Below are 25,660 nucleotides of genomic sequence, written 5' to 3' on the forward strand. Positions count from 1 at the left end.
AGGGGTATATAGATTTTGATTATGTGGGAGATGAAAGAAAGTCCACATCAGGACACATATTCACTCTCATAGGAGGAGCTATATCGTGGAAAAGCTCAAAGCAAACTATCACTACATCGTCCACAATGTATGCTGAGTTTGTAGCATGTTATGAGGCCACAGGGCAGGTGAATTGGCTAAAGAAATTCATGCCCGGGTTGAAAGTGGTAGACGACATACACAAACCACTTAAGTTATACTGTGATAATAATCCAACAGTATATTATGCTCACAACAATAAGTCAAGTGGTGCTGCCAAACACATTGACATAAAGTATTATGTTGTGAAAGATAAAGTCCAGGATCATATAATTAGTCCTGAGCATTGTCGAGAAAAAGATACTCGGCAGTCTTTCGAGGGGTATCCCACGAAGGTAGATTGATCGGTGGAGGTGCACATGATCAGGAATCGGATGGTGACACAAGGCGCAGAGACAGTGATTTAGATAGGTTCGGGCTGTCTGATCGACGTAATACCCTATGTCTTGTGTCTTTGGTGTATTGTATTGAATATGGGATGTATGTAGATGTCGACTAGGGGACCTCTGCCTCTCCTTATATACTCTAGAGGGGTAGGGTTACAAGGAAAGTATCATATTTGGCACTATACAATATCTTGCGGTGCACGTCGACCAGTGCCATGCACGCCTTGATCTTGTGGGCTGGGCCACCTCTAATGGTGCGGCCCATATCTTGTCTTATGGGTACCGAGGGCCATATCCCCCACAGCTAGTCCCCGAGCGCCTTGTATCCGTTGTGCAACGCCGTCTTGAGCTTGTTCGAGCAGGTGCGAATAAAGCCGGGCAGTCAGACTCATGGCCCGACCACCATAATGAGTTGCTGAATAGTTGTGAACCATCGCCGAACAGTGTGAACCGTCGCCAAGCAGCATATCCCAAGTTAGGCTTGCCATAAGGATTTTAGGAGCTCAAGTTCAAAATCTAAAAATTCTTCAACTTAGGAGAAGTGTAGCCACTTAGACTCCGTCAATAAGGAGAGTAAATCAAGAAATAAGCACTACATTTAACGTCAGGTGAAGTGTAGCCACTTAGCCCCCGAGCCTGCTGGAAGATGAAGAATGAATCTTGTAGCATGGTCAAAGAAAAGAAGTCTGAATGCTCACCAATGTCATCTGACATGCGTGTATCAAGACCCTAGACGTGCTGCCCAAGATAAGCACCCTGATCTAAACAGCATGGAGCAGCTTGATAGCACACCGGTGAGACATAGCAAGATCTGACTACCAAGGGAGTCCTCAGCGTAGCTGGTGATGTCCAAGCATCGAGGAGTCCCTGTCATAGCTAGAGATGTTCAAGCACAGAAGAGTCCCCGACGTAGCTGGCGATGTTCGAGCACCGAGGAGTCCCCAGCGTAGCTGGTGATGTTCGAGCACCGAGGAGTCCTCGGCGTAGCTGGCGATGAAGCACGAGCGACGAACAGTCTGCTCAACTGATCAGCGGCGAAGTGAGCATTGAGTAGAAGCGACCAGCAAACAGTTTGATTAATTGGTCAGCGATGAAGTCCATGAACCTAGCGGTTCGACTAGTTGATCGGTGGAGAAGTTCGAGCACCAGGTGGTTCGATCACCTGGACGATGATCCTGTAATACAAATATATAGAACGGGTAGTACATGATGTAAAATAAAATATATGAACTTAGAGAAGAATCAGCAATGGTGATAAAATAGTGTATGCAGCTCGGCGATTAGTTGGTGTGAACACTTAGTGTTATTCTGAAGATGTATTTATATTTAATATAAACCGCCCGACCAGTTAGTGTGTAGCTGAGTCTCTAACCCTAACTAGCCTATTAACCATAACGCGGAGCGCGGAGCCTGTGTGCGTGTAGGAAGAACAAAGCATCGCTAAGGAGCCACTGCTGACCACCCATAACGCAGAGGGCAAACGCTCGTGCACGTGTAGGGAGGAGCCGGAGCTAGGGCCATCTCTGGGGACATCCGAGCATCAACATGACTGTTCGGGGGTTCGGAAAATTGTTTAGAGAGCAAACATAGAGAAAACAGCTCGGAGAAACATTATGGTGATATACAGAGATTGGAGAATATTTAAAAAATATTAAAGCATGGCTTAGCTTTAGACAAAATGTCTGATCGGCGGCGTATGGCGTTATCTGGTCGACGACGCGGGCAGCTCGCTTAGCGGCTTGCTTGACGGCTGGAACGAAGTTGATCTCATGTTGGAGTAGGACGGACATAGTCGGTGCTTGGCGGTGTCAATCTGCGTCCGAAGACGTGCACTGTGGTTGTCGAAGGATGTCGACGCGATCAGCCGAGTTGCCATGAAGGATGTTGATCTTGAGTTACGCCATCTGGTTCACCAGGGATCAGCGAGCATGAGCCCCATGGTGGGCACCAATTGTCGACAAAAGATGCTCGGCAGTCCTCTAAGGGGTATCTCACGAAGGTAGATTGATCGGTGGAGGTGCGCGTGATAAGGAACCGGTTGGTGACACAAGACGCTGAGACAGCAATTTAAACAGGTTCGGACCGTCTGATCGACGTAATACCCTACGTCATGTGTTTTTGGTGTATCGTATTGAATATGCGATGTATGTTGATGTCGATTAGGGGACCCCTACCTCTCCTTATATACTCTGGAGGGGTGAAAGGTCCTTGTGTTGTTTTGGTAATTGAGTGACAACCTAGGTGGACTAATTATGTTTATGTGAGATACACAGGTGATTAGTCCACATGTACATGTATGTGAGCAACATATGCCATGAAGGTGAAAATGGCTTGGAGATGTTGCAAAGCTCACACATGTGATGATGAAGGAGCTCATTGCAAATGAGACATGACATTGAGTCATGTGATCAAGATGGAGAAGATCAAGACATGACTTGGCTTGATGGACCTGTTGCAAGCATGAAGGGCAAGTCGGAGGCTTTAGAGCGGTGGACCACATGGCGGTGAAGCTTAAGCAAGACTTGGCACCGATGGACGAAGGCAGCGGTGAAAAGCAAGTGAAGTTAAGATTGATGAACCAATATGATCATGTGATGATATGAAGTGGATCGTATCATTGTTGATCATGTTGGTGCATGTGTTGCATCAACTTGAAGGAGATGAAATGGAATGCACAAGGCAAAGGTATAACCTAGGGAATTTCATTTCACCGGTCATAGGTGTGTAGAGAAGTTGATGACCGGGTTTAGGATAGATGGCCATACTATCAAGCGGGGCAAACTTGTTTGCATATCGGTCATCTAAGTGCCACTCGAGTGATCTAACTTTGCATCATCGCTAGGATTGAGTGGCGTGGCAAGTTGAGTGGCTAATCCTTTGGGAAATGATTGTGAAAATGCTAACACACATACACATGGTGGTGTACACTTGGTGGTGTTGGCACATTTACAAAGGAGATGAAGTTGGAGTTGATGCGGATCAACTCGACGATGGAACGAAAAGGGTTTGAAACTCTATCAGCGGAGTGTCCGCCCGTAGAGTGCGGACAGTCCAACGGTGCCACTGGCGCCCTATATAGAAAAAATAGGGTCTCACAAAGTGGACCGGACGCTGGGGTCCTGTGTCTGGTCAATGGCGGCCGAGAGCGTGCAGCATCAGTCTTCGACCGAACGCTGGCGCTGGAAGTGACTGGACGCTGGCAGGGTGCTTCCGGTTAGGCTGATGTACGATGACGTAGGTGACACAGAAAAGTTGGAGAAGGACCGGACGCTGACGCTGCGTCCAATCGTGACCGACCGGACGTGTTCGGTCGCGACTGGTACCTTACTAGAAATGATCGGACGCTGGGGTTGCTGTGTTCGGTCAGTTTGAGCAGCTACGTCCGGTCATCACTTGACCATTGAGATCAAGCGACTGAGGTTGAGCGGAGGCGACACATGGCGAGCATCCGTTGACCAGACGCTGAGGTCCTGCGTCCGGTCAATACGACCGGAGCGTCCGGTCGTCCTGAGTTTTGCCCAGTAAAGGGGTAACGGCTAGTTTAGCCTGTGATGCTATAAATAGAAGGTGGCTTCAGCCATGGTTGGGGCGGAGCACCTCGGGAGACTTTGTGTCCATGCTTGTGAGTGCTAGGGAGCCCTCCATCTCATATATACTTGATAGTGATTATTCGATTGTGTGAGAGAGCGATTCTAGGGCGATTGCATCGTGAGGTTGCATTGAGTGGCACTAGGTGATCGAGTTGCAAGCCGGTGGTGAGTTAGAAACATGTTTATAAGTAATTGAGGCACCTAAGTTTGGTTTTGAGATGATCTAAAAGCATGACAAGCAAAGAGTACAAGGCCATTTGATTGTAAAGTGTACTTTACACACTTTTGGTACTCAAGATGAAGATCAAGATCAAACTCAAGATGAAGTTGAAGTTGAAGTTCTTGTGACTATTGGAAATCATTTGGTAGAAAGAAAAGGACTTAAACAAGAAGAAAGAAAAGGACTTAAAGATGGAATCAAGGTTACTCACTAAGTTAAGTCCATCACTTGGATCAATCAATCAAGTCATTTCAAGTGAGTATCAAGAATGGTTTTTGGAGAGAGGTCACTTCTCCCTAATGTAGGGGCTTACCACCTATGTGTAGGTGAACCAAGTGTGGTACTTAGAAGGCTAACATGGAAGTGATGATCTGAGGAACATTTGAGATACTTATTTGAAGCAATCAAAAGGGTTGATCAAGAAAAGCAAGCAGCACCCAAAAGAGAGCTAGTCATAATATTTCAAGTGGTATTCTCACGTTGATGCTCTCATGCAAGCATTGATCAAAAGATGAAGCAAGCTAACCACAACAAGAAAGTGCACTTGATCATAAGTGGTATTCATTTCATATGGGTGAAGAATAGAATTTAACATGGTATCTATTGGTCTTCACCAAGCTTATAATTGGACTTCACATTGCTATTGGAGTAATGAATTGGAATCTATGTGACTATCCTCTACTCCAACATAGCAAAGGTATCATTGTAATGTGCATGATCATTTCATCCCTTACTAGTATGAGGTTAGTGCATATAGTACATGCTTCATAGGATCATGCATAACAAATGAAATGTTTAAATTCATAACCTATCACTATTGCTTGAATTATTACTTGATCTAGTGGTTAGTATATGAATTTATTCATGAGCTAGTGATCCCAAGTACTTTATCTAATTTGAATTACTAACAAGTGACAAGTACAACATTAGCAAGATAACCCTTGCAAGAGGTGTAAAGAAGCTTGTCATTGGTTCAAACCGGACTTGAAAGCTTAGGCAAATCAATTCAGTTCAAGTTAACCATAGAAGCTCATGGTAGTGACAAGAGTACAAGCATAAGACAACAATACAAATGGATATCCAGTTCGTTTGTTTCAAGTGGTATCTAGACTCAAGCATTTCATCAAGAATCTACAAATAATGTCTAGATCAACTCACAAGTGTTATCCTATAAGTGGTACTCATGAAGATAGCAAATGTTCAAGAAATGATTCTTATTGATAAATCCAACAAGTGGTTCCATACTAAAAGATTCTTTCAAGTGGTATCACATCTACACATGGTATCAATCATGCAAGACGATGGTTCCACAAGTGATCATCAAATGAAGAATGCATCCCTCACCTACAAGAGCTCAAGTGTATCAAATGGATGACCCATGCTATCACATAGGGGGAGGTGTACCACAAATTGATATCAAGATCAAAGATCCTATGTGTGGTATCTCAAGAAGCCCTACACAAGATACAAGTGGTACAAGTTACAAGTGGTTTCTACAAGTGGTGTCATTCCAACAATCAAGTGATGTCCATAAAAAATGTAAGATTCAAGCCTCAACCATCTACCCCAAACGTATACTTTTGCATCAATGAGAAGCTCACATTTTATGGGAATTGATGAGAAAGGAAGAGAGATTGTACAAAGATATGAAAGCTTTGAGATTGAGATTGTAAAAGGAGGAGAGATAAGATATAAAAGCTCAAAGAAGTAGAGGTTGGACATGGATATGGACAAAGAGGGAGCAACATTGAAAAAAAAGATGGATCAAAGTTCTTGGACAAGAGAAGCACACAAGTAGGGGGAGCAAGCTCATGAACTTTGATTGATTGCATTTGATATGTGCATATTCATTTGCTTGCTTTCATTGCATAAGCTTTCAAATTCAATATGCATGCTTGTGTGGTATGCTAGTTGTAGAACTTGAATGATGATTTGATAACTAGCACACATAGGATGATAGCTAGACATTTGGTATGTTTTTTAAGTAATGCTAGTACCTTGCTTTTAATATTGATCTCACAAGATATCTAGTGCTTTTATTTCCAAGTGATATCTAGCTAACCATGGTGCTAAGGATGAACTTAAAGGTGCAACTCCGATTGGTATCACGCTTCAAAGGTTTACTCTATACACCTTAACATCATTTGGTAGTAATTACTCTCCCACAATTCCAATCTATGCATATGTGCGAACTTCAAACCAAACACTCTAGCACATATGTAGGGGGAGCTAATACTACCATCTCGGGTTTGTGGTACTTGTCCAAAATTATTTTCACATGGTAAAATTGTTTGGGCAAGCAACATGAATCCAAAAGAGCTTAATTTCCATATCTTTGTAGAGTTGTCATCAATTACCAAAAAGGGGGAGATTGAAAGGTCCTTGTGTGGTTTTGGTAATTGAGTGACAACCTAGGTGGACTAATTATGTTTATGTGAGATACACAGGTGATTAGTCCATATGTACATGTATGTGAGCAACATATGCCATGAAGGTGAAAATGGCTTGGAGATGTTGCAAAGCTCATACATGTGATGATGAAGGAGCTCATTGCAAATGAGACATGACATTGAGTCATGTGATCAAGGTGGAGAAGATCAAAACATGACTTGGCTTGATGGACCTGTTGCAAGCGTGAAGGGTAAGTCAGAGGCTTTGGAGCGATGGACTGTGTGGCGGTGAAGCTTAAGCAAGACTTGACGTCGATGGACGAAGGCAACGGTGAAAAGCAAGTGAAGTCAAGATCGATGAACCAATATGATCACGTGATGATATGAAGTGGATCATATCATTGTTGATCATGTTGGTGCATGTGTTGCATCAACATTGAAGGAGATGAAATGGAATGCGCAAGGCAAAGGTATAACCTAGGGCATTCATTTCACCGGTCATAGGTGTGTAGAGAAGTTGATGACCGGGTTTAGGATAGATGGCCGTACTATCAAGAGGGGCAAACTTGTTTGCATATCGGTCATCTAAGTGCCACTCGAGTGATCTAACTTTACATCATCGCTAGGATTGAGTGGCGTGGCAAGTTGAGTGGCTAATCCTTTAGGAAATGATTATGAAAATGCTAACACACATACACATGGTGGTGTACACTTGGTGGTGTTGGCACATTTACAAAGGAGATGAAGTTGGAGTTGATGTGGATCAACTCGGCGATGGAACGAAAAGGGTTTGAAACTCCATCGGCGGAGTGTCCGCCCGTAGAGTGCGGATAGTCCGACGGTGCCACCGGCGCCCTATATAGAAAAGATAGGGTCTCACAAAGTGGACCGAACGCTGGGGTCCTACGTCCGATCAGTGGTGGCCGAGAGCGTGCAGCGTCGGTCTTTGACCGAACGCTGGCGTTGGAAGTGATCGGACGCTGGCAGGGTGCATCCGGTTAGGCTGATGTACAATGACGTAGGCGACACAGACAAGTTGGAGAAGGACCGGACGCTGACGCTGCGTCCGATCGTGACCGACCGGACACGTTCGGTCACGACTGGTACCTTACTGGAAACGATCGGACGCTGGGGTTGCTGCGTCCGGTCAGTTTGAGCAGCTGCGTCCGGTCATCACTTGACCGTTGAGATCAAGCGACTGAGGTTGAACGGAGGCGACACGTGGCGAGCATCCGTTGATTGGATGCTGAGGTCCTACGTCCGGTCAATACGACCGGAGCGTCCGGTCGTCCTGAGTTTTGCCCAGTGAAGGGGTAATAAATAGAAGGTGGCTTCGGCCATGATTGGGGCTGAGCACCTCGGGGGACTTTGTGTCCATGCTTGTGAGTGTTAGGGAGCCCTCCATCTCACATATACTTGATAGTGATCGTTCGATTGTGTGAGAGAGCGATTCTAGTGTGATTACATTGTGAGGTTGCATTGAGTGGCACTAGGTGATCGAGTTGTAAGCCGATGGTGCTTGTTACCCTTGGAGGTGCCACCTCCTAGATGGCTTGGTGGTGGTCTCCGTCGAAGCCCGCAAGAAGCTTGTGCGGTGCTCCGGAGAAGAGCTTTGTGAGGGGCATTGTGCTCGCCCCGCGGAAGCCGTGAAGAGCAACTCTAGTTGAGCGTATCATTGAGCTACCCTCACTTTCGGGGTAGGTTCTTGCGGTGCCCGACGTGCGGGCTTGGCGGGTGATGCTAATTAGCCGCCGAACCACCAAGTGAGCGGTCGACACAACGGGGACTAACGTGTTGGCAAACACGTGAACATCGGGAGAAAAATCACTGTGTCAACCTTGTTCTTCCCGTTGGTTTGCATCCTCGTTACACAAGCTTGTAATTACTTTTATATATATTGTGCTTGTGTAGTTGCTCTTGTAATTAGTTAGCTTGTGTAGCTTACTAGTTACCTTCTTGCTTGTGTAGCATAGAAGTAGCTCCCTTGCGTGGCTAATTTGGTTTGTGTAACCTTGTTAGTCATATTGCTTAGTTTTTGTAGCTAAGTAATTGCGCTCCCTAATTTGGCATTGGTTGTCTTGTTATTGAGCATTGCTAGTAAGCTTAGATAGCTTTGTGCTTTTGCTTACTAGTTTGTATAGGAACTCCCTTGTTGCTTAAAGTACTAGTGGCATAGGTTTGTGTGACCTTGCTTCTAGAATTGGTTAGGCGAGCTCTAGCTAGCCCGGCACCTTTATTGCTTAATCAATATCTTTGGAAGGTGCTAGAGAACATAGATAGAGGGGTGTAGTCTTGGCTAGATCGATAGTTATAATTCCGCACTTGTTTCGGTGAGCCGACACAATTAATTTTAGGAAGGACTATTCACCCCCCTCTAGTCCGCCATCTTGACCCTACAAGGGGTAGGGTTACAAGAAAAGTATCTTATTTGGTACTATATAATATCTTGAGGTGCACGTCGAGCTGTGTCGTACATGTCTTGATCTTGTGGGCTGAGCCACCTCTGATGGTGCGGCCCATGTCTTGTCTTATGGGTACCAGAGGTCATATCCCCCACAAGCATATAAGAACAGAAAAGATGCTCGCGGATCCGCTTACAAAAGGCTTACCACCCAGTGTGTTCAGAGAACACGTAGCCGGCATGGGTTTAAAGGAAAGCCTATGATTCCTGGACAATAAGGGCCTAATTAAGAATCCGTTTTAAAACGGAGAGGTGCATTGTAACTGTTTAATCTAATGGCAAGAGACCGATGATGCACGCTCTATGCACTGATCTGTGATGGAATGGGAACAAAAAAGTAAGTTAAGTTTAAGTTATAAGTGAGATCAATGGGGAGAATGTTAGTTGATCTCCACCAATAGGGGCCCTTGGATCTACGCCCTGATCGGAGGAGCCCAACCCTAATATGATTGGTGGGCCCCCGTCGTACAGCGCCATAAATAGAAGGTGGGGGTCGGGGCGCCGAGCACGAGATTCGCCTAAGTCGCCTAGCACCCCATCTACAGTCCTAGACTCTAACCGATCACAGAGAGGACGCTGTCAGCGACGAAAAAACGCCGCCACCACCTCTGTATCTACACCAAGAAACCTAGACATGCTAGATTTGTACCTAGAGATCCTGTTTTAAGTTTCAACACTACTAGCTCTCCTCCAGGCCTGGCTACCACTGAGTTGGGGCAACAAAGATCTACCGTCGTGTGTGTTCGGACTTAGGATATGGCGAGCAGGATTTCTTTTTTCGATTGCCTGCGTGATTTGACAGCCAGGATGATGCCACGGTAATCACTGATCGATGTGACGCGGGATGGTGCAATCCACCTCTGCTAAAATACAGCTGATTAAGCAAGCAGCAACCGGCAGATCACGCCTCCTCACTCTCCGAAGGAACAAACCATCTTTTGGGCCTGCTGCACGTGTCGTATAAAATTTTGTTGCGCCTGCCGTATTTTCATCCACATCAACGCACAAGCTGGGCACGTTCACGTTGAGAATTTGGTTTCTTCTTTCCAAAAAGAGAAAAAGAAAAAGAAAAGGAGAGTTTGAGATGTCATGGAACAAAGTCCGGCCGTGGATAAGAAGCCAACTTCAGATCGGCGCTAGAATTCCCGCTAGAAAGGCCAACAACCAGGCTTGGCCCATCTAGCGTTCTCTCTCGTCGGCCCAGTCTAACTGCGCTCGGGTGTCCCGGTCAGTGCTGCCGCGTGAAGCCCCTCAACCGTCCGGGCAGGATCCAACGACAGAGCGTCGCTGCGGCTTCTCCTTTTGTCTCAGGAGTCAGGACCCAGAGCACCAGAGGCTCGCGGGCATCTTTTACATATGAAACCTGCGCCAAAACCGTGGCCAGCTAGCGATGTCGCGCGGATGGCTCAGATCGGACGATCCGCGGTTATTTTACGAAAAACCCCTTCTATTTTTCGGAAATCAACTCACGCTCCAGAGGCCCTCTCAGAATATTTTGTAAAAAACACCTCAGATTATTTCCAAATCAACCCGTAGTCCAGAACGGATGGGCTCCGGGTTTTTTTTTTTTGCAAAAAAGACCTTCACTTTATCGAAAATCAACCCGCGCTCCAGAGACACTCTCAACAATTTTTGCGAAAACCTCCTCAGATTTTTCTCAAATCAAAATACAGGCCACCTTTGATTATATCTCTTTTTAAAAAAAATTAATTAGCTAAAACTTTAAAATTGCATAGTAAATCACAGAAAAATTGTAAATTAGAAAATCAAGTTGATCTGAAATCCTAACGAGTAGAACTATGCAGTGCATCCATAATATCACATGTTTTAGTAAGGATTTTTTCATATAAACTTTTACCTATGCTTTTAAGGGGCAAATAAAATTATACCTTCGTGATGATAAAGTCTCAAAAATACATAAAAATCGTAAAATGAACAAAAAAAAATTGCTGAGTTTCTCATCACTACACCTATATTCTTATTGCCACTGGCCTAATCGAAAGGGAAGGTGCGGCAAAGCCGCGCCCGCGTTTCTAGTTAGTCCCACCTCGGCGCCGCTGGCAGGCGCGAGGGGGCGAGACCCCTAGATAATGCGGCCCAGGGGCAACGTTTCTCAGTACTTACCTGAACGGGGTCCATGGGTGATCATGGAGGCCCAGGGCCTAGATTAGTGGCCCACATTGCACTTGGTGGGTGAGCTGGTCTACCCCTCTCTAGCGCAGGGTCCCTGGCGCTAGAGGTTTTTACTTTGCTGTTGCATCAAAAAAATTCCGTATTAGGGGATGCGTTAGGTAAGATCGTCAGCTACTCTTTATTTATTTAGACTATGTTTTACATGAAATTTAAAAAATCAGACCACGTTCAGCAATTCGCAGCATGAAAAGAAACGCTGACGGATGCTGGGATTCATTTACCTGCACCAAATAGCTACGCTTCATCAGGGAGAATAGAATTTTGAATCTAGAATTTACAAATATGTACAGGTTGTCATACACGGGGAGGCTACAAAAGCTATATACAAAGTCTGGTATCTTAAAAGTTTTGATGACAGGAAAAACGACGCATCGGGAACAACGACACATCGGTCGCAGGATTTGGCCATTCTCTTCGGCAGGGAGACAATCAAAGCTGACATGCTCTTGCGGTGTCTTGACAGTGTCGCCGTTGCCTGGCCGAACCACGGACCAGCGGGGGATGATGCCCTATCTGTGGGTGCCGCAAGGAGGGATGGCAGCGCCCAAGGTCTTCACGAGGCGACTTCGCAGACGTCTCCACGGCACAGAGGGCATACCCTGTACCAGTGTGACGACAGGAACGTTGTGAGGAGGGGGATGCCTAACGCTTCCTGTGCCTTGCTTGACAGTATTCAAATGCATAGCAGAACTAAACAAACCAGGATGGATACCTGTATATTTCTTTCAGCCATTTGTCAACACATCGCAGGTGGAACTCGTGCTTGCAAGGAAGAGTTCTTATCTGGTCTCCATCCTCATATTCAGTTAGGCAGATATGGCACCTGATGAGCAGAAACAATGATATGTTAGGTTCAGCATCAGACCCCCAAAGGAATGACGGGGGGGGGGGGGGGGGGGGGGGGGGGTTGTGTGTGTGTGTAAAGGGAGAGAACAAAAACAAGACAAGCAGGCTTCTATTTCACTGCAAGGTTATCGCAGTTGTTGTGACACCCAAAAATACAACAAATTATCTTAACTTTGAAAGGCTATTTCATAGCCCGAAGGTCTTAGGGTATACGTACAATACAGCATCACAGTAAAACAACAACATTAGATGTCTAACTCATCACAAATGTGAAGGATAAACTGATGCCCATTAAGGCGATAGGGATATGTTTTCCTTTCCAAGCAACTCCCATAATTATACTAAAGAACATATGATGAAAAACTTATCAGTCAGCGCGATATGGATCTGTTTTCTTTTGCAAGCAAAACTTATTATGCAAAACTTATGTCTTAGAAAATTTAGAGAGAGATTAGAGTGATGAGAAGCTCACTGTTCCATATCATCACTGCATTGGGGTGTCTCAAGCTTTTTGTAGCTCTTACATGGCAACGAATTAACCACAGATTCAGGAGCCTGAACAGAGACCATGGAAAGTGAAAGTGATGCAGGTTGACGGTGAATTTCATCCAACACCTGAAAAGAATTGTGTAGGCCATTATTACATAGCTAGAGTAGTAACTAGTAATAATATACTGAAAATGTGACAATAGCAATGGAGTTCATAGTTCACACACTGCCAACAATTTCCTCTGAATTTTCATAGCTAATGTACAACTTTACTTTAAAAAATGGTCTATCTGCTGTGCTTCAAACATGCCTGACCCATCCAATGTTTGTCTGCAAACTTTATTGATGTCCATTGGCCTCACAAAATTTTTAGTTGTCATAAAGCCATCTTTTTTTTTTGGGGGGGGGGGGGGGGGGGGACTCGTTTGTTCTTCTGACATGTTATACTCATACATGTTTTTTTTTTGGGTGAAAATTATGCAATTTCTAAACTACAGCAGAAATGATTAACACCAATTCTAATAGGCATAAAAGGGCGTACCCAGTGCAGAGAGCCCCCGCTCTGTGCGGGGTCTGGGGAATGGTGTTAGTGGCAAGCCTTACCCTCGCCTGTGCAATGCGAGGATACCGCTACTCAAACCCGGGACCTTCCGGTCACAGGCGGTAAGACTCTACCGCTTGCACCAGGCCCGCCCTTCCACCAATTCAAATAGGCCAGAGTAAATTATACATTATAAGATTAAAGTCTGGAACTGGAGTTCAATCCTAAAAGTTGCTAGAATCCATATGTAAATGACATTACATCATCAAAAGCATAACAGCAGTGAAAAGATTCTGCCCCTGTATTCTCTGTTGTGCCACTTATTATGTCATCATCATATAGAATGTTAATGCTGATGATAATCAAATGAACACGAAGGAAAGGATACCTCAAATAACGCCTCAGTTAACATGACAATTCTTGATATACTTGCTCGGGCACCAGATTCTTCAGCAATCAAGAAAGAATCACAGGTGCATCGGCCAATTGGATGAATCCCCAAAGGACATGCCGCAGTGCTTTGTTCACTACCACTATCAAAAGCAGCATGGCGATGCTCCCTAATCTGTAACAAAGAAGAGTAAGGTGTGGTGTGGCCATGAGATGGATCAGCAAAATCCATAACAGGAAAAATATACGACAAAGCAGGCATAACAATTACCCGGGATCTTGAATACTGGCTTACTCTGATTGAACCATGTCGCCTGCGATGAAAATATCTTGATTCCCCCAACTCTTCAAAAATGTCATCACCAAGGTCTAGCCATGTACTGTAAAATCCGAGGTCATCAGCATCAGATTCTGGATAACCTCTTGAGCCGCGCCTCGAAAATGCATCCCATAGAATCCTTCTGTGACTCCTCCTTGTTTCACTGCTGCTAGAATCTCTAGAGCGTCCTAGACCGTCATTTGAGAAAATGCTCATCATGTCATCATGTAATATACTCCCTCCAGTCTCACCATGTGGCCCACTGAATATGGGGACATCTGCTCTGGTAGGGATCGGATCTGGCATTGGTTCCACAGTAGCAGATGATGCAGTTGAAGAGTTAGGAAACATAGATGTTAAGCTAGATTGAGATACATCTGATCTTTCACTTGTCATGACAGTTGTGGATGAGGTCCCTTGCGGAGATATCTCTCCTTCTAAGTCAGACATGATCCTTTCAGATGTCATCAACGAGGGGCCCAAACCAGATTCAGAAGTTGAGCCACCAATTTCATTAGTGGAGACTGTGCTAGGAACATTTTCCAGCTCTGATCCTATAAAACTTATTCCTTCTCCTGATACATCACTACTAACAGCTTCATTACTGAGACTTCCCCTAACCATGACAGCTTTCCTAGATGAGCTTTCAAGGCCACTTGTTTCAGCGTTTTCAGTCCCCAGGCCATCTTCCTTGTTCTCATGACAATTGAGATGATTGAATCTGAGATGACGGCTTATGGTGCTTGAAGAGGAATGCAGCCTTGGATTTGACTCACTGGAAATCTGGAGATCCTTAGCAGCTAGAGAAGCCTGAAAATTCAGGGCACTCACTGGTCGCCCTGATTGTACCTGTAGACAATACATTCCTGACATCAGATACCAGCATAGAAACAATACATGGGGACGAAAGTCACTCTATCACTAACAGAAAACACTTGGAAAAACACATAATGTTTCAGATTCCACAAAATTGCTTTAGTTTGTCATTTGGAGGCCCAGCCCCTTTAATGCGCACAGATTAACTTTGGGAGCCATCTGCTCTTTATTCATGTGCATTATGGAAGGGCGCATGATAAGACCAGATGCAATAATTCATGCTTTGCAGGTCGCAGATATACGTAATGAAGGTTGTAGGACCGCAAAAGTTCCGAAGCATTAGCTAACTGCTCCAGACTAATCATATGATCGAACAAGAGCAATACTACCAGCTCAAAGCTCCAAAAGCTAAGTCAAGTTTCTGCTTCGCCGTCCATACAGCTACACAGAACCACGCTCTCCAATCTCACAACCTAGCCACCTAGGGGCGGAGGGCGTCTGAAACTCAGAAGTCAGAACCATCGATTCGACGCGGCAAATCCGCACCTCATCAGAGACTAATCCGAGACTGAGGCCAGGACCCCAGCGGTGCCGGAGCTACCGGCGCTCAACGGCATCCCGGGACGCCAGACGACAACGCGGCGCGGGTACCGGGACTAGTACCTCGATGGCGCGCGAGGATGAAGGCCCGGCCGCGGCGAAGCTCCCGCCGTCGTGCGCGGCGGCGGCGGCGGCTGAGGAGGAGGATCCGGCCCCAAAGCACCCGCCGAGGCTGAGGCGCGCCCGGCAGCGCGACGGCGCGTCCGCGCGGCTGCTCCCGGTGCCCATCTCGCTCGCCGGCTTGCGCTTTCGAGCTTTTTGCCCCCTTGTCCGAGTGGGAGAGGGAGGGGATGAGAGAAATGAATCTTTTAGCTAAGTGCCTTAATAAAAGATAGGTACGGATCTTAATTCTGCGTAAAAAAATTCAATGTGTGGAAACTGCAAAAAAAAAAAAAACATATGCATGTTTAGTAGACAGACTCTTATAAAAGATAGGTCGGATCTACGTGCTACTAAAAAATTCGAACCGTATCCATGTATCATGACACTAATTTTTTTTGTCTTCCACGTTATTCCATTCAATTTGAGATCTAATGCTATCTAACTGGGATAGGAGAGGTCTAAATTACCCTTGCCTAAACACACGTGAGTGTAGAGGAGAGAGACATCGAAGACGATAGTACAGGACAGCATGGGGCTAATAAAATAAAAAATCAACTTGTCAAGAGAAAAGAAACAAAAACAACCCTGACTCCAGAAGCTCCCGTCCGCACCATGGGCCTAGCGCGGCCGATTTACCGGCGAGTGTGGAGGCCATGCCGGCGGCAAAGGATGGCTGAGCGCCCACCCTAGGAGCCACGCGCACCCGCTGGTGCTCACGATTTTGAGGGCAGCGGCCTGCAGAGACGATGCTAATGCCGAGTGCCATTGACTCGACGCGGAGCAGCGCTGCAGCCACTGTCCCACCACTTCACACCCTTGTAGGTCAAGCCGAGGTAGCCCGCCTCCTGCTCCTCCACCTCGCGCTCACAGCTCGAGATATGACCGAGTTCACCATTCCTGCCGGTTGTCGCCGCCATGGCTGCCGCGCACGGCAACCTGCAGCAACCCCCTGGGCGCCGCACAGCCGCACCAGGCCATGGAACAGCGCCGGCACCCGCAGCACCAGCCTCCCCAGCACGGGCACGTCGAAGACCGCAGCCAGGAACGCCGGCAGGGACGTGGCGGCGTTGACCAGCGTCATGCTCCGGACGGCCCCTGTGTTCGCCGACGCAAACGTGGCCCCGGCCGCGAGCGCGGAGTCGTGCAGCACGGGGTGGACGGGGGCCATGCCGAGCGCCTACGCGGCGCGCGCGACGGCCGCGGTCGCCTCATCGGGTGCATGCGGAGACCTCGCCGCCGGTCTGCACGAGGTGCTCGAAGGCGTGGAAGATGCCGCGGTTCATGATATCCTCGAGCGTCATGGCGTGGACGCCACGGGAGAAGAGCGACTAGAGGCAGCGTCGAGGCAACGCCTTTCGTCGGTGTCCGAGACGGCGCTGGCGGCCGCGGCCTCGCCGTCCCCGTCGTGCTGCAAGTGCCCGCTGAGCCGGGGTGGGGGAGGGGGGCAGCGTGGGGTGCAGGTCGTCACTGGAACTGCTCGGCGGCGTGCCGTTTTGGCGAATGGGTGGTCATCGTCGGCAAAGGATCCGACGAAGGTGGTGTATAGCTCCCCGACCGACGAGGGCGCGGGTTTGGCCCCGGACGGCGTGCGACGCCCCCTCCGCCGGCGTCCTCTTGACGCGCGTGCTCCATCCTCGGAGTGGTGGTGTCGGTCGACGACCACGCGCGCGGGGCGGCCGAACGGGCAGCTAGTCGAGGTGGGAGTAGGCATGCGGGAGCTTGGAACGGCTGGCCGGCGGGAGGAGCTGCGGGCGTGGCGGACGACGTCCTGCTCAACTTCCATGCGTTGCTCCTGTCATGTTCCTCCAAGGACGCGAGCGCCCCGCCTTGCCCCATGGCCACACGGGTCATCCCCGGTGCCGGCATCGCGACCGCCGCTGCGTGCGCCCTGCTCCACGCCGCGAACGCGCGTGCCGTCCTCGACACCAGCAGCGTGGGCGCCGCCGCGACCGGCTCGCCCCACCCCTGCGCGGGCGATCTCCGCCCTCGGCAACTACGACAGTGCACAGACGAGCTCTCCCCGGCCGCGTTCTTGAGGAAGAAGAAGATGCTCGGGTCACTTACAGCTTAGCCTCATCGGACATAGAGAAAAAAGTGAGAGGATAAAGTTGTGAGAGAAGAGTATTTTAGACATTGTGACCGATTGGGCCCATATGTCAGGGCTGCCAAACGGTGGGAACTAGACGGAAGGTGGATATAATGACGTGTAGGGCAACAGAGTTTAGCGTCATGGTATTAAGATGTGTTTGAACTTTTTAATGACATATTTGCTTGGACCATCTTTTACAGTGGCACATGGTTAAAAGCCTCGAGAGAAATGACGAGAAAATCGCTCGGAAGTGCCGTGCGTGCGGGCCGTGCCGTCGCTTTATATTTTTCGCTTTTGGTTTAAAAAATTATTACTAGTGCACCTTATTTATCGCTTAGATTAATTGCCTTGTGGACAATAATAACCTCTGGTGGTTTATCGTCGTCTCAAGCAAAGTTGACCTTCACGCCATTTGCGCCAGGAAAAGTTGGCATCGGGACAAAAGTGCAAGTGCAAGCTCTGTCTTCTTCACTACCAGAATATTGGAGTGCTGAGGGTGAAAATTTTCACCTAGGCGGCACGGTTGTAGACAATCCGAAATGCAAACACTCTTATTTCTACTTATACTCTTTTTAAAATTCACTCTCTGATCGAATGCTCGTTTGAAGAGCTATTTGAATAAAATACTCTATTTTTTATCCTCCAATAGTTTCTCTGTATTTTTGTGCACTCTAGAGAGCCACCCTCACTCTTGATCTTCAGCTAGTGAGAAACACGGAACTAAGAATGACAATATTTAGAGATCTAAATGAAGAAGATGTTGGAAGTTTTTTTTCTCACCAAAATCTCTATTAATATTAGGACGGGAGGATATACTCTTGGAGTTGTTTAAATGGTATGCATGGAAAGGAAATTGTTTTGCACACCACAATTTTAGTTCTAGTCAACTTATGCTGGGAGTTACGGTGATTACTTTGATTTAATTTATATGTAAAATTGATGTAACTGAAAATCTGAGTGTGGGGAGGGAATATTTCACCCCAATTTTCACAACATATTTTATCTTGTGGAACTCCTCTAAAACACTTGGGTTTATTTTTTCTTATAACACGTTCACTGAATTCAAAGGCAGGTGGAGAGAATTTCACCGGATAAGATACAACAAAAATGTTGTATTTTCATAGATTTTTTTTTACATATACATTCCGTCATGGTTTCACCCTTGGAAGCACGCATGTTATTTGTCCTGTTCGTTTGGTTGATAAGTCATGGTTGAAAGTACTGTTGACTGATTTTTTTTTAGAGAAAAATATTATTCGTTGACTAAAAAAAGTATGGCTTATAAGCGAACATGGCAATTAGCTATACAGTAAAAAGAGGATCATGTAAAGCACCAGTTATTAGCTTGTGCGTCGGCAGGATTCATGTCATGTACACCCATGCATCCACTTGCTAAAGGGCTAAGGGCAACGTACGTCGTAACCACACCGTTTCAGCGTTTCATGCGTGCAAGCAAGATGGATTTTCTTAGTGGGCATAATTGTCCTGTTCGTTTGGCTTATAAGACGTACTTTTTCAGTCAACGAACAATATTTTTCTTTCACAACAAATCAGCGAACAGTACTTTCAGCCATAACTTATCAGCCCAACGAACATGACATAACAAGCTTGTTTTTTATACATAGGTAATATAGGCAGCATATATACAAGACAAGACCGGATCCGGATGGGTCATCAGATGATTCTCTATTTTCTTTTCCCATGCAACTAACTGCATTGCTCTGTTCTTTCTTCCCGGTTCAGAGCACCGGAACAATTCGGTTAGGTTGCTACGGCCTTTTAATAAAGACTAACTAGTAGTAAGTCAGTTCAGTGCACCAGACTGCATGCTGAAACCGCTGATTGGCCGGCCGACCATGCCTAGGCCAGCAACCCTGTACTCCTGTCAAGACAAACAGCATCTTTATCTGCAAAATATTTTTAAAAAAAAAGGAAAGAAAGAGAAGCATATTTGATCCATTCTGTGCACGAATCTTGATGGCCTCTTCCCAGCTTGCATAGTTGCATTGCAGCCAGCATCGACCGGCGCTGTTTGTGTACTTCTGAAAGTCCAGCAGTACCCAAGCCTTTCATCATTCGGTGTACCAGCAGCAGCTCCTCTTTTGGCCGCAGTTCATGCGTCGTGCTGTGATATGATTTCCTTTCTGAAAGGACTGACATGTGGTGTTATGATCCATTTGGGCCATTTGGCTCCTTTGTCCATGGTACCTGCTACTCTGCTAGCTAGGATTTGGACAACGCTGCGAAAAGGGTATCTCCGTTTGAGAAGCATGGGGTCAGGCACAGGCACATCACAAAGCCATGGCAGGCAGACAGGCCGGACGGGGCCTGCACAATAACCCTGCAGCAGTTGGTCTGAATGAACCATGGTCGTCAGTTAGGTAATCGCAGAGAAATTGCTGTCATGAGCACACTGTCCTTCCGTTGGAGTTGGACTCTGCAGAATGCAGCGTTGGACATTTGGGTCGATCTTGTACTTCACATTAAACACGACGTGCTGTTAGGCCAAACCCTGAAAACACCATGAGTGAGTTTCAGAAAATGTGCAGAGAAGGGAAACTGCTGCCGCATCCAAATTTCAAATGTGAACGAACAGGCAGGCAGGGAAGTCATGCATCATCAAAAGTTGGGGGAAAATGCACATCACAGCAAACTGAAAAGTGCCTCCTTTTCTCCTCTCTCATGTCTCTATCTAGTCTCTACCGAGCACCAGATTATGCATGCTTATGAAACACTTGTAGTAATGCCCAGACACAGCCAATTTGTTTGTTGTCTGACGAGGGATTTCTTTGAAGGAAATAAAGACGGCGACAAGGCCGCCACACACAGAGACAGCGCTTGGAAGGCAGCCGAATGGACGGGATAACCAACGCCTTATAAATTATGATAATCTCGCCCTTAAGAGTGCAACTGATTGCATGAAGTTTTAGTTATGGCCTTATGGGCATGGAGTACCTGACTATTTATAAACATGAAATAAAACAAGACAAATGGAAACAAACAAACAAATGCAGGGGTTGTGGAATGGGTCGGTATGCTTTGCCCATCAGAGACGCCGAGGATATGGGATATATGCTTCGTGTCCAGTGTCTGGTAGTGGCCACTAATTTGGCAGTCGACACTGACCATTCCATGCCCAGATTTTAATCTTCGTGAAGCCAAAAATGCAGTTACGTCACGTTTATTTGTTTGAAATAAATAAGATTTCGCACCCGTTTTTTCCTTGAATCTTGACCTTACCTGGCTCGCAATGATGGGTAGGTTAGGTAAGTATACACATGTATACGACGACTTATTTTCTTTTTTTCTATGTTGTGTGCAGCATTGCGTGTGGAACAATGCTATATAAAAAGTGTTAATTACGTTTAAAAAATAAAGTATACTAGTACATCGATAGGACGGCAGATCAGCCGCCAGCTAGGTGTTGTACCATTTCATACGACATCTAGTAAAGGACCACGGGATGTCATATTTCATACAATAAACTATAAATCACTTTGCTTGAGTACGATATAATAATGCAGATCAACACGGTTTCATATACTCTCTCCGCCCCTTTATAACAAGAGAAAATCCCGTGAATGCCATCAAAACTTATAAACATCCCTTACTTGCCATCATAAATTATGCGTTTCCTTCAGAGCCATCAATATAGATTTGTGATCCCTTATACGCCATTACCGTCATACCACAGTTAGGTTACTATTAAGTGATGGGATGAAAAGACAGTCTCATCCCTTACATGCCATTGCACTGATAATAATCAACATTATATACAAACCAACCCCAAAATAGACAAATATGACATGATAAATCAATCATGCAGACATGCATAATTGAACACAACATAACAGCAACATTTGATTTGCGTTCAAGCATCCAAACAGCCATATAAGCAGCCACAAAAACATAGTGATAGCAGATATTAGCCCACATAGGCCAAGCAAAATAACAGGAGACTTGGTTTCACAAAGACCAAGCAAAATAAGAAGTGCCCTCATAAAAAATGAACCGCATCAGCTACAAATTGAGATCCGAAAGCTTTCTCTTGCTCCTCTTGCTCCTAGTATGTGAGGCAGGGCTACTCCTTTGAGGGGTTTTGCTTCTAGTACACATAGCTGGACTTTCAGGTGGGACTGGAACTTCTTCTTTTTCTTCCCTGCTGCCTTGTTCTTTTTCTTCTCTACTGCCTTGACCTTCCCTTTAGCATTTTTCTTTTCTGTAGCCATGGAGGTGGTAGGAGGTGGTGTAGTTTCATGTGAAGACAACAAGGAGAACTCAATGGAAAGTGACTCGGTTTGGTTTGAGCCCTTTCCAGACCTGCACCAAAGTTGTATACTTTAGGATAATAGCAAGATCGACGTTGCAAAAACAATATGCAAGCACTAAAACGAAAATACCTTAGAGAGTTTCCTGAGCTTAAGCTAACTGAGGTACCTTGACTGTAATAGAAAAGAATGCAGGTTTTCACAAAAAGATCAGAATGTAATCATACTAAAAAAATAGAGAATGTAAGTGTACAAATTCATACCTAGCAGGAAAAACATTTTTTTAGGTGCTGGGTCTACAGGGACAATGCTGCTCTCACTTGATGGTTGAATGAGTTTCTTCCTTCTCTTTGGAGGACCCCTATGTTTCATTAACAACATGAAAATAATCTGATCTACCTATTCAGTTTGAAATTGATAAAAAGTGCAATTGTAAGAAAAAAATCAGAGTGCTTACTTCACAGCTTGCATTGCTGCTATGTCTTCAGGGTCACCATTTTTGCAATTATACCAGCGATGGCCACATCCCTTGCAAATGGGGCATTGATGTGAACCTTTCTTTCTTGTTGTGCTGCCCCCCCCGCCTCTGCAGATCCTTTGAACCTCTGGTTATGTCTTCTACCAGCAGTCGCTTTAAGGAGTGGTGGATACATGAAGAAACCATGGTTTGATTCTGGCCATTGTGACTTGTCAGGCATAGCTGGGATAAGGTTCTCATATGCAGCTCTAAACTTGTCAACTGAATAGTACATGTCAACATATTTCTCTAATGGTTCCCTAAGATAAGCAAGGGTCAAGTGAACTACCTTGCCATGAACATGCTTGCTAAACATTTGAAGTAGGTCCTGATCTATTGTGACTTTTGGGAACGTTTTCTGGACACCATCATAGTAAAAAAAAATGCACTACCTCATTATATCCATGAGGGTACTGATCAACAATTTCTTCGACCAGGTCCTTAAAATTACATAGATCAGAATCCACGACCTTAGAGCATCTAAAGCATGAGAACTCCTTCCTACGCTTTTTAGGATTGCCAACGAGTCTGATTTTTTAGTAAGTAACTTGACTTTAGGGTCCATCCTGTGAATGAACGGACCATCAAAACTATGTATTCTACAACAATTTCAATTATTTTCCCTAATTGCAATCTGACAAATGTAGAAGGAAGAGTATAAGAATAGTTCTTACCCTTCAGGAAGCCAAGAAGTGTCACGGCCTTGCGGAGGCATCACCATGCCTCTTGGGCAACTCATCTTCAGATCATGAGCTGCCCTGCTTGGCGTCTCTCCTTCTGCCAGGCGGACGAAAGCCGATGAAGAACAGGAGCCACGCGGCGCGGGCACGGCCGAGGGCACGCGCAGTTGGTGGGGGCGGCACGGTCACGGCAGTGGGGGAGTAGCCCGGCCACGAGGCAGGGGGCGCACGCACTCAGGCGGTAGGGGCGCGCGTGGCCAGCTGATGATGGCGGCGCAGTCAGGCGATGGGAGCGGCGCAGACAGCCGATTGGGCGGCGCGGCCAGGCTGTTGGGGGCGGTGCCACCAGGAGGTCGAGGGCTCGTCCTCGCGAGGCGGAGCCGAGGCGGCGGCACGGGCCGTGTGGCGCTCGCCCGGGAGATCGGCGCCCGCCGCCAGGGAATCTCCTCGAGTCGATCTAGGGTTGCGGCCGGGAGATGAGGTCGTGTTGCGATAGCTGATGAGGCTGGTCTTTCTCAGAACAGGAGAGGAGGTGTCCGTGAGGACTGAGGAGGGGTAGAAAAGGAAATAAATTGGCCCACTAACGGCGTTATAACGGCTGGTTCACTAATCTTAATCAATAGTCAATTTAGTGGCATATAAGAGATTCTAAATCTAAATTGATGGCTCTGAAGGGAGTGCATAATTTATGATGGCAAGTAAGGGATGCTTGTAAATTTCGATGGCATAGAGGGGATTTGCTCTTATAACAACTATCGTTCTTAAAAAGTCAAACATACTCAACTTCAACCAAATACATAAAAATATTAATATTTATGATATATAATTAATATTATACATAGATTATTAAATTTATTTTCATAATAAACTTATTTAGAAATATAAATATTGTAAATATTTTCTATAAACCTTGTTAAACTAAAGAAAGTTTAACCGATACGAATATGCTAGCAACACTTAGAAAGGGACCGAGCATGCATGCCTGTTCATGTAGACCGGGTACATTATCATTCCTCTTTATTCATACGGCGATGAGAGAATTTATTTTTATATTTAGGGTGCATTTGGTATTGCCACAACGTTTCGGTTTCTAACCTGAAACACAAGAATCACTTCCAAACAGTGGAATCTGAGAAATGTTTCTCCAAGAATCAACGTAAAACGTTTCTGGTTTTTACACTACTAGATTGAAACGGTAAAAGGTTGGTTTCCTAGGAGAATCACTTTTGTTTCTCTATCTACGACTGTGCTAAGAAATATTTTCTTCAGTTGTAATTCTTTTTTGGTGTAACAAGTTAAAAATGGGTTGTATTTAAGTTATTCTTTAGCCACAAAAAGTTTTGATTTTTGAAATATATTTTTATTTATACGATTTTTAAGAAAATATATATTTTCTCGTAGATCAGAATCTAGTCTACTAGCCAAATGATCTCACAAACTGATTATGATTAATCATCTCAAACGTTTGTCCAGAGAATCTGGATTTGAAACGTTTCTACAAGAATACTAGAAAACTTTGGCGTGGCGTTGCCGCGCCAGCTAGGTCTGTTCCAGTAGTAGTACTGACGGTGGCCATGTATCGAGTTGGAAAATATGAGTTATTGATGGTGGCCTTATCTCCTGTTGATAGATAGTCGTTCGGGAGGGAGAGGCCGACTGAAAGGATGGTTTGCTGATCGTGCTGCAATGAGATCAACAGTTCATGCTTGATGTTTGTCAAAGAATTCTTAGTGAATATGCAAACGCTTGTACTTATTCATTTGGTTTTGTTCCTTTCCAGATTATGTATTAAACTGGAATCAATAATCGCTAATAAGTGATCTGCTCAGGTCATGGCACAACCTGAATTGGTATTTTCTATTTCAAATTAGATGCTTTACTGAAATATGCATTTCCTGGTCTTCCAAAAATAAAATTGGCTACAGGAACACAGATCACAATGGGAGATGAATTTTGTGAAGCTTCCCTAATGAAGCAGCATCAAAATAGAATCGATTCTATCTCGTTGATGGTAAGGATCATGTGTATTTCTGAATAAGCACTTCACTCCTTTCTTCAAATGGGAGATGAATTTTGTGAAGCTTCCCTAACGAAGTAGCATCAAAATAGAATCGATTCTTATCTCGTTGATGGTAAGGATCATGTGTATTTTTGAATAAGCACTTCACTCCTTTCTTCAAGCTGAATGGAGGCAGCAACAGTTATTATTATGAGCTGAAATAGCTACAAAAAAAAAGAATGAACATGTCTATGAGTATGTTGTTTACCACGTTAATCATTGTGATTTAAAATGGTTAACGTTGGGAATTAACATCACAATGGTTAACGTTAAAAAAAGAATTAAATGAAACTAACATATAAAAGTAACAACATGAGTGCAATGGTTATTATTGCATATGTCAAATGGCCTCAATTCCTTAAGAATAGAAAAGGGGACCATATACACGTAATGGTTCTCATCACTGTTTGTGCCAAATGCCTCAATTTAAAAAGTAGAATAGAAATATCATAAAAGAGTGATAATCATCATTGCATATTCCCATATACATTAGTTTAGAGAAAAACAATAGACAGGTGGGTGGTAATCATCACTGCATATTCCCAAATGTCATAGCTCAATTAGAATTTATAGACCATAGTCATCATATAAATTGTGAGCCATTTTGACTAAAATTTATAGACCAA

General features: G+C 45.3%; 1 protein-coding gene across 2 annotated transcripts; it reads right to left on the reverse strand.

The window, feature by feature from the left end:
- Positions 1-11,565: 11,565 nt before the first annotated feature.
- Positions 11,566-15,608, reverse strand: LOC136475099 (uncharacterized). Of its 2 annotated transcripts, none has more exons than XM_066472658.1 (6): positions 15,383-15,608; positions 13,880-14,752; positions 13,583-13,759; positions 12,637-12,779; positions 12,031-12,141; positions 11,566-11,917 (listed from the first exon to the last, which is right to left on the reverse strand). In XM_066472658.1, the coding sequence occupies exons 1-6, from the start codon at positions 15,545-15,547 to the stop codon at positions 11,872-11,874; spliced, it is 1,515 nt and encodes a 504-aa protein (XP_066328755.1). In that variant the 5' UTR covers positions 15,548-15,608; the 3' UTR covers positions 11,566-11,871. The 2 variants fall into 2 exon arrangements, with proteins under 2 accessions (XP_066328755.1, XP_066328754.1); XM_066472657.1 differs by having other exon boundaries at positions 13,856-14,752.
- Positions 15,609-25,660: the final 10,052 nt, after the last annotated feature.

Source organism: Miscanthus floridulus, chromosome 8 (genome assembly GCF_019320115.1).
Source record: "Miscanthus floridulus cultivar M001 chromosome 8, ASM1932011v1, whole genome shotgun sequence".
Lineage (NCBI taxonomy): Eukaryota > Viridiplantae > Streptophyta > Magnoliopsida > Poales > Poaceae > Miscanthus > Miscanthus floridulus.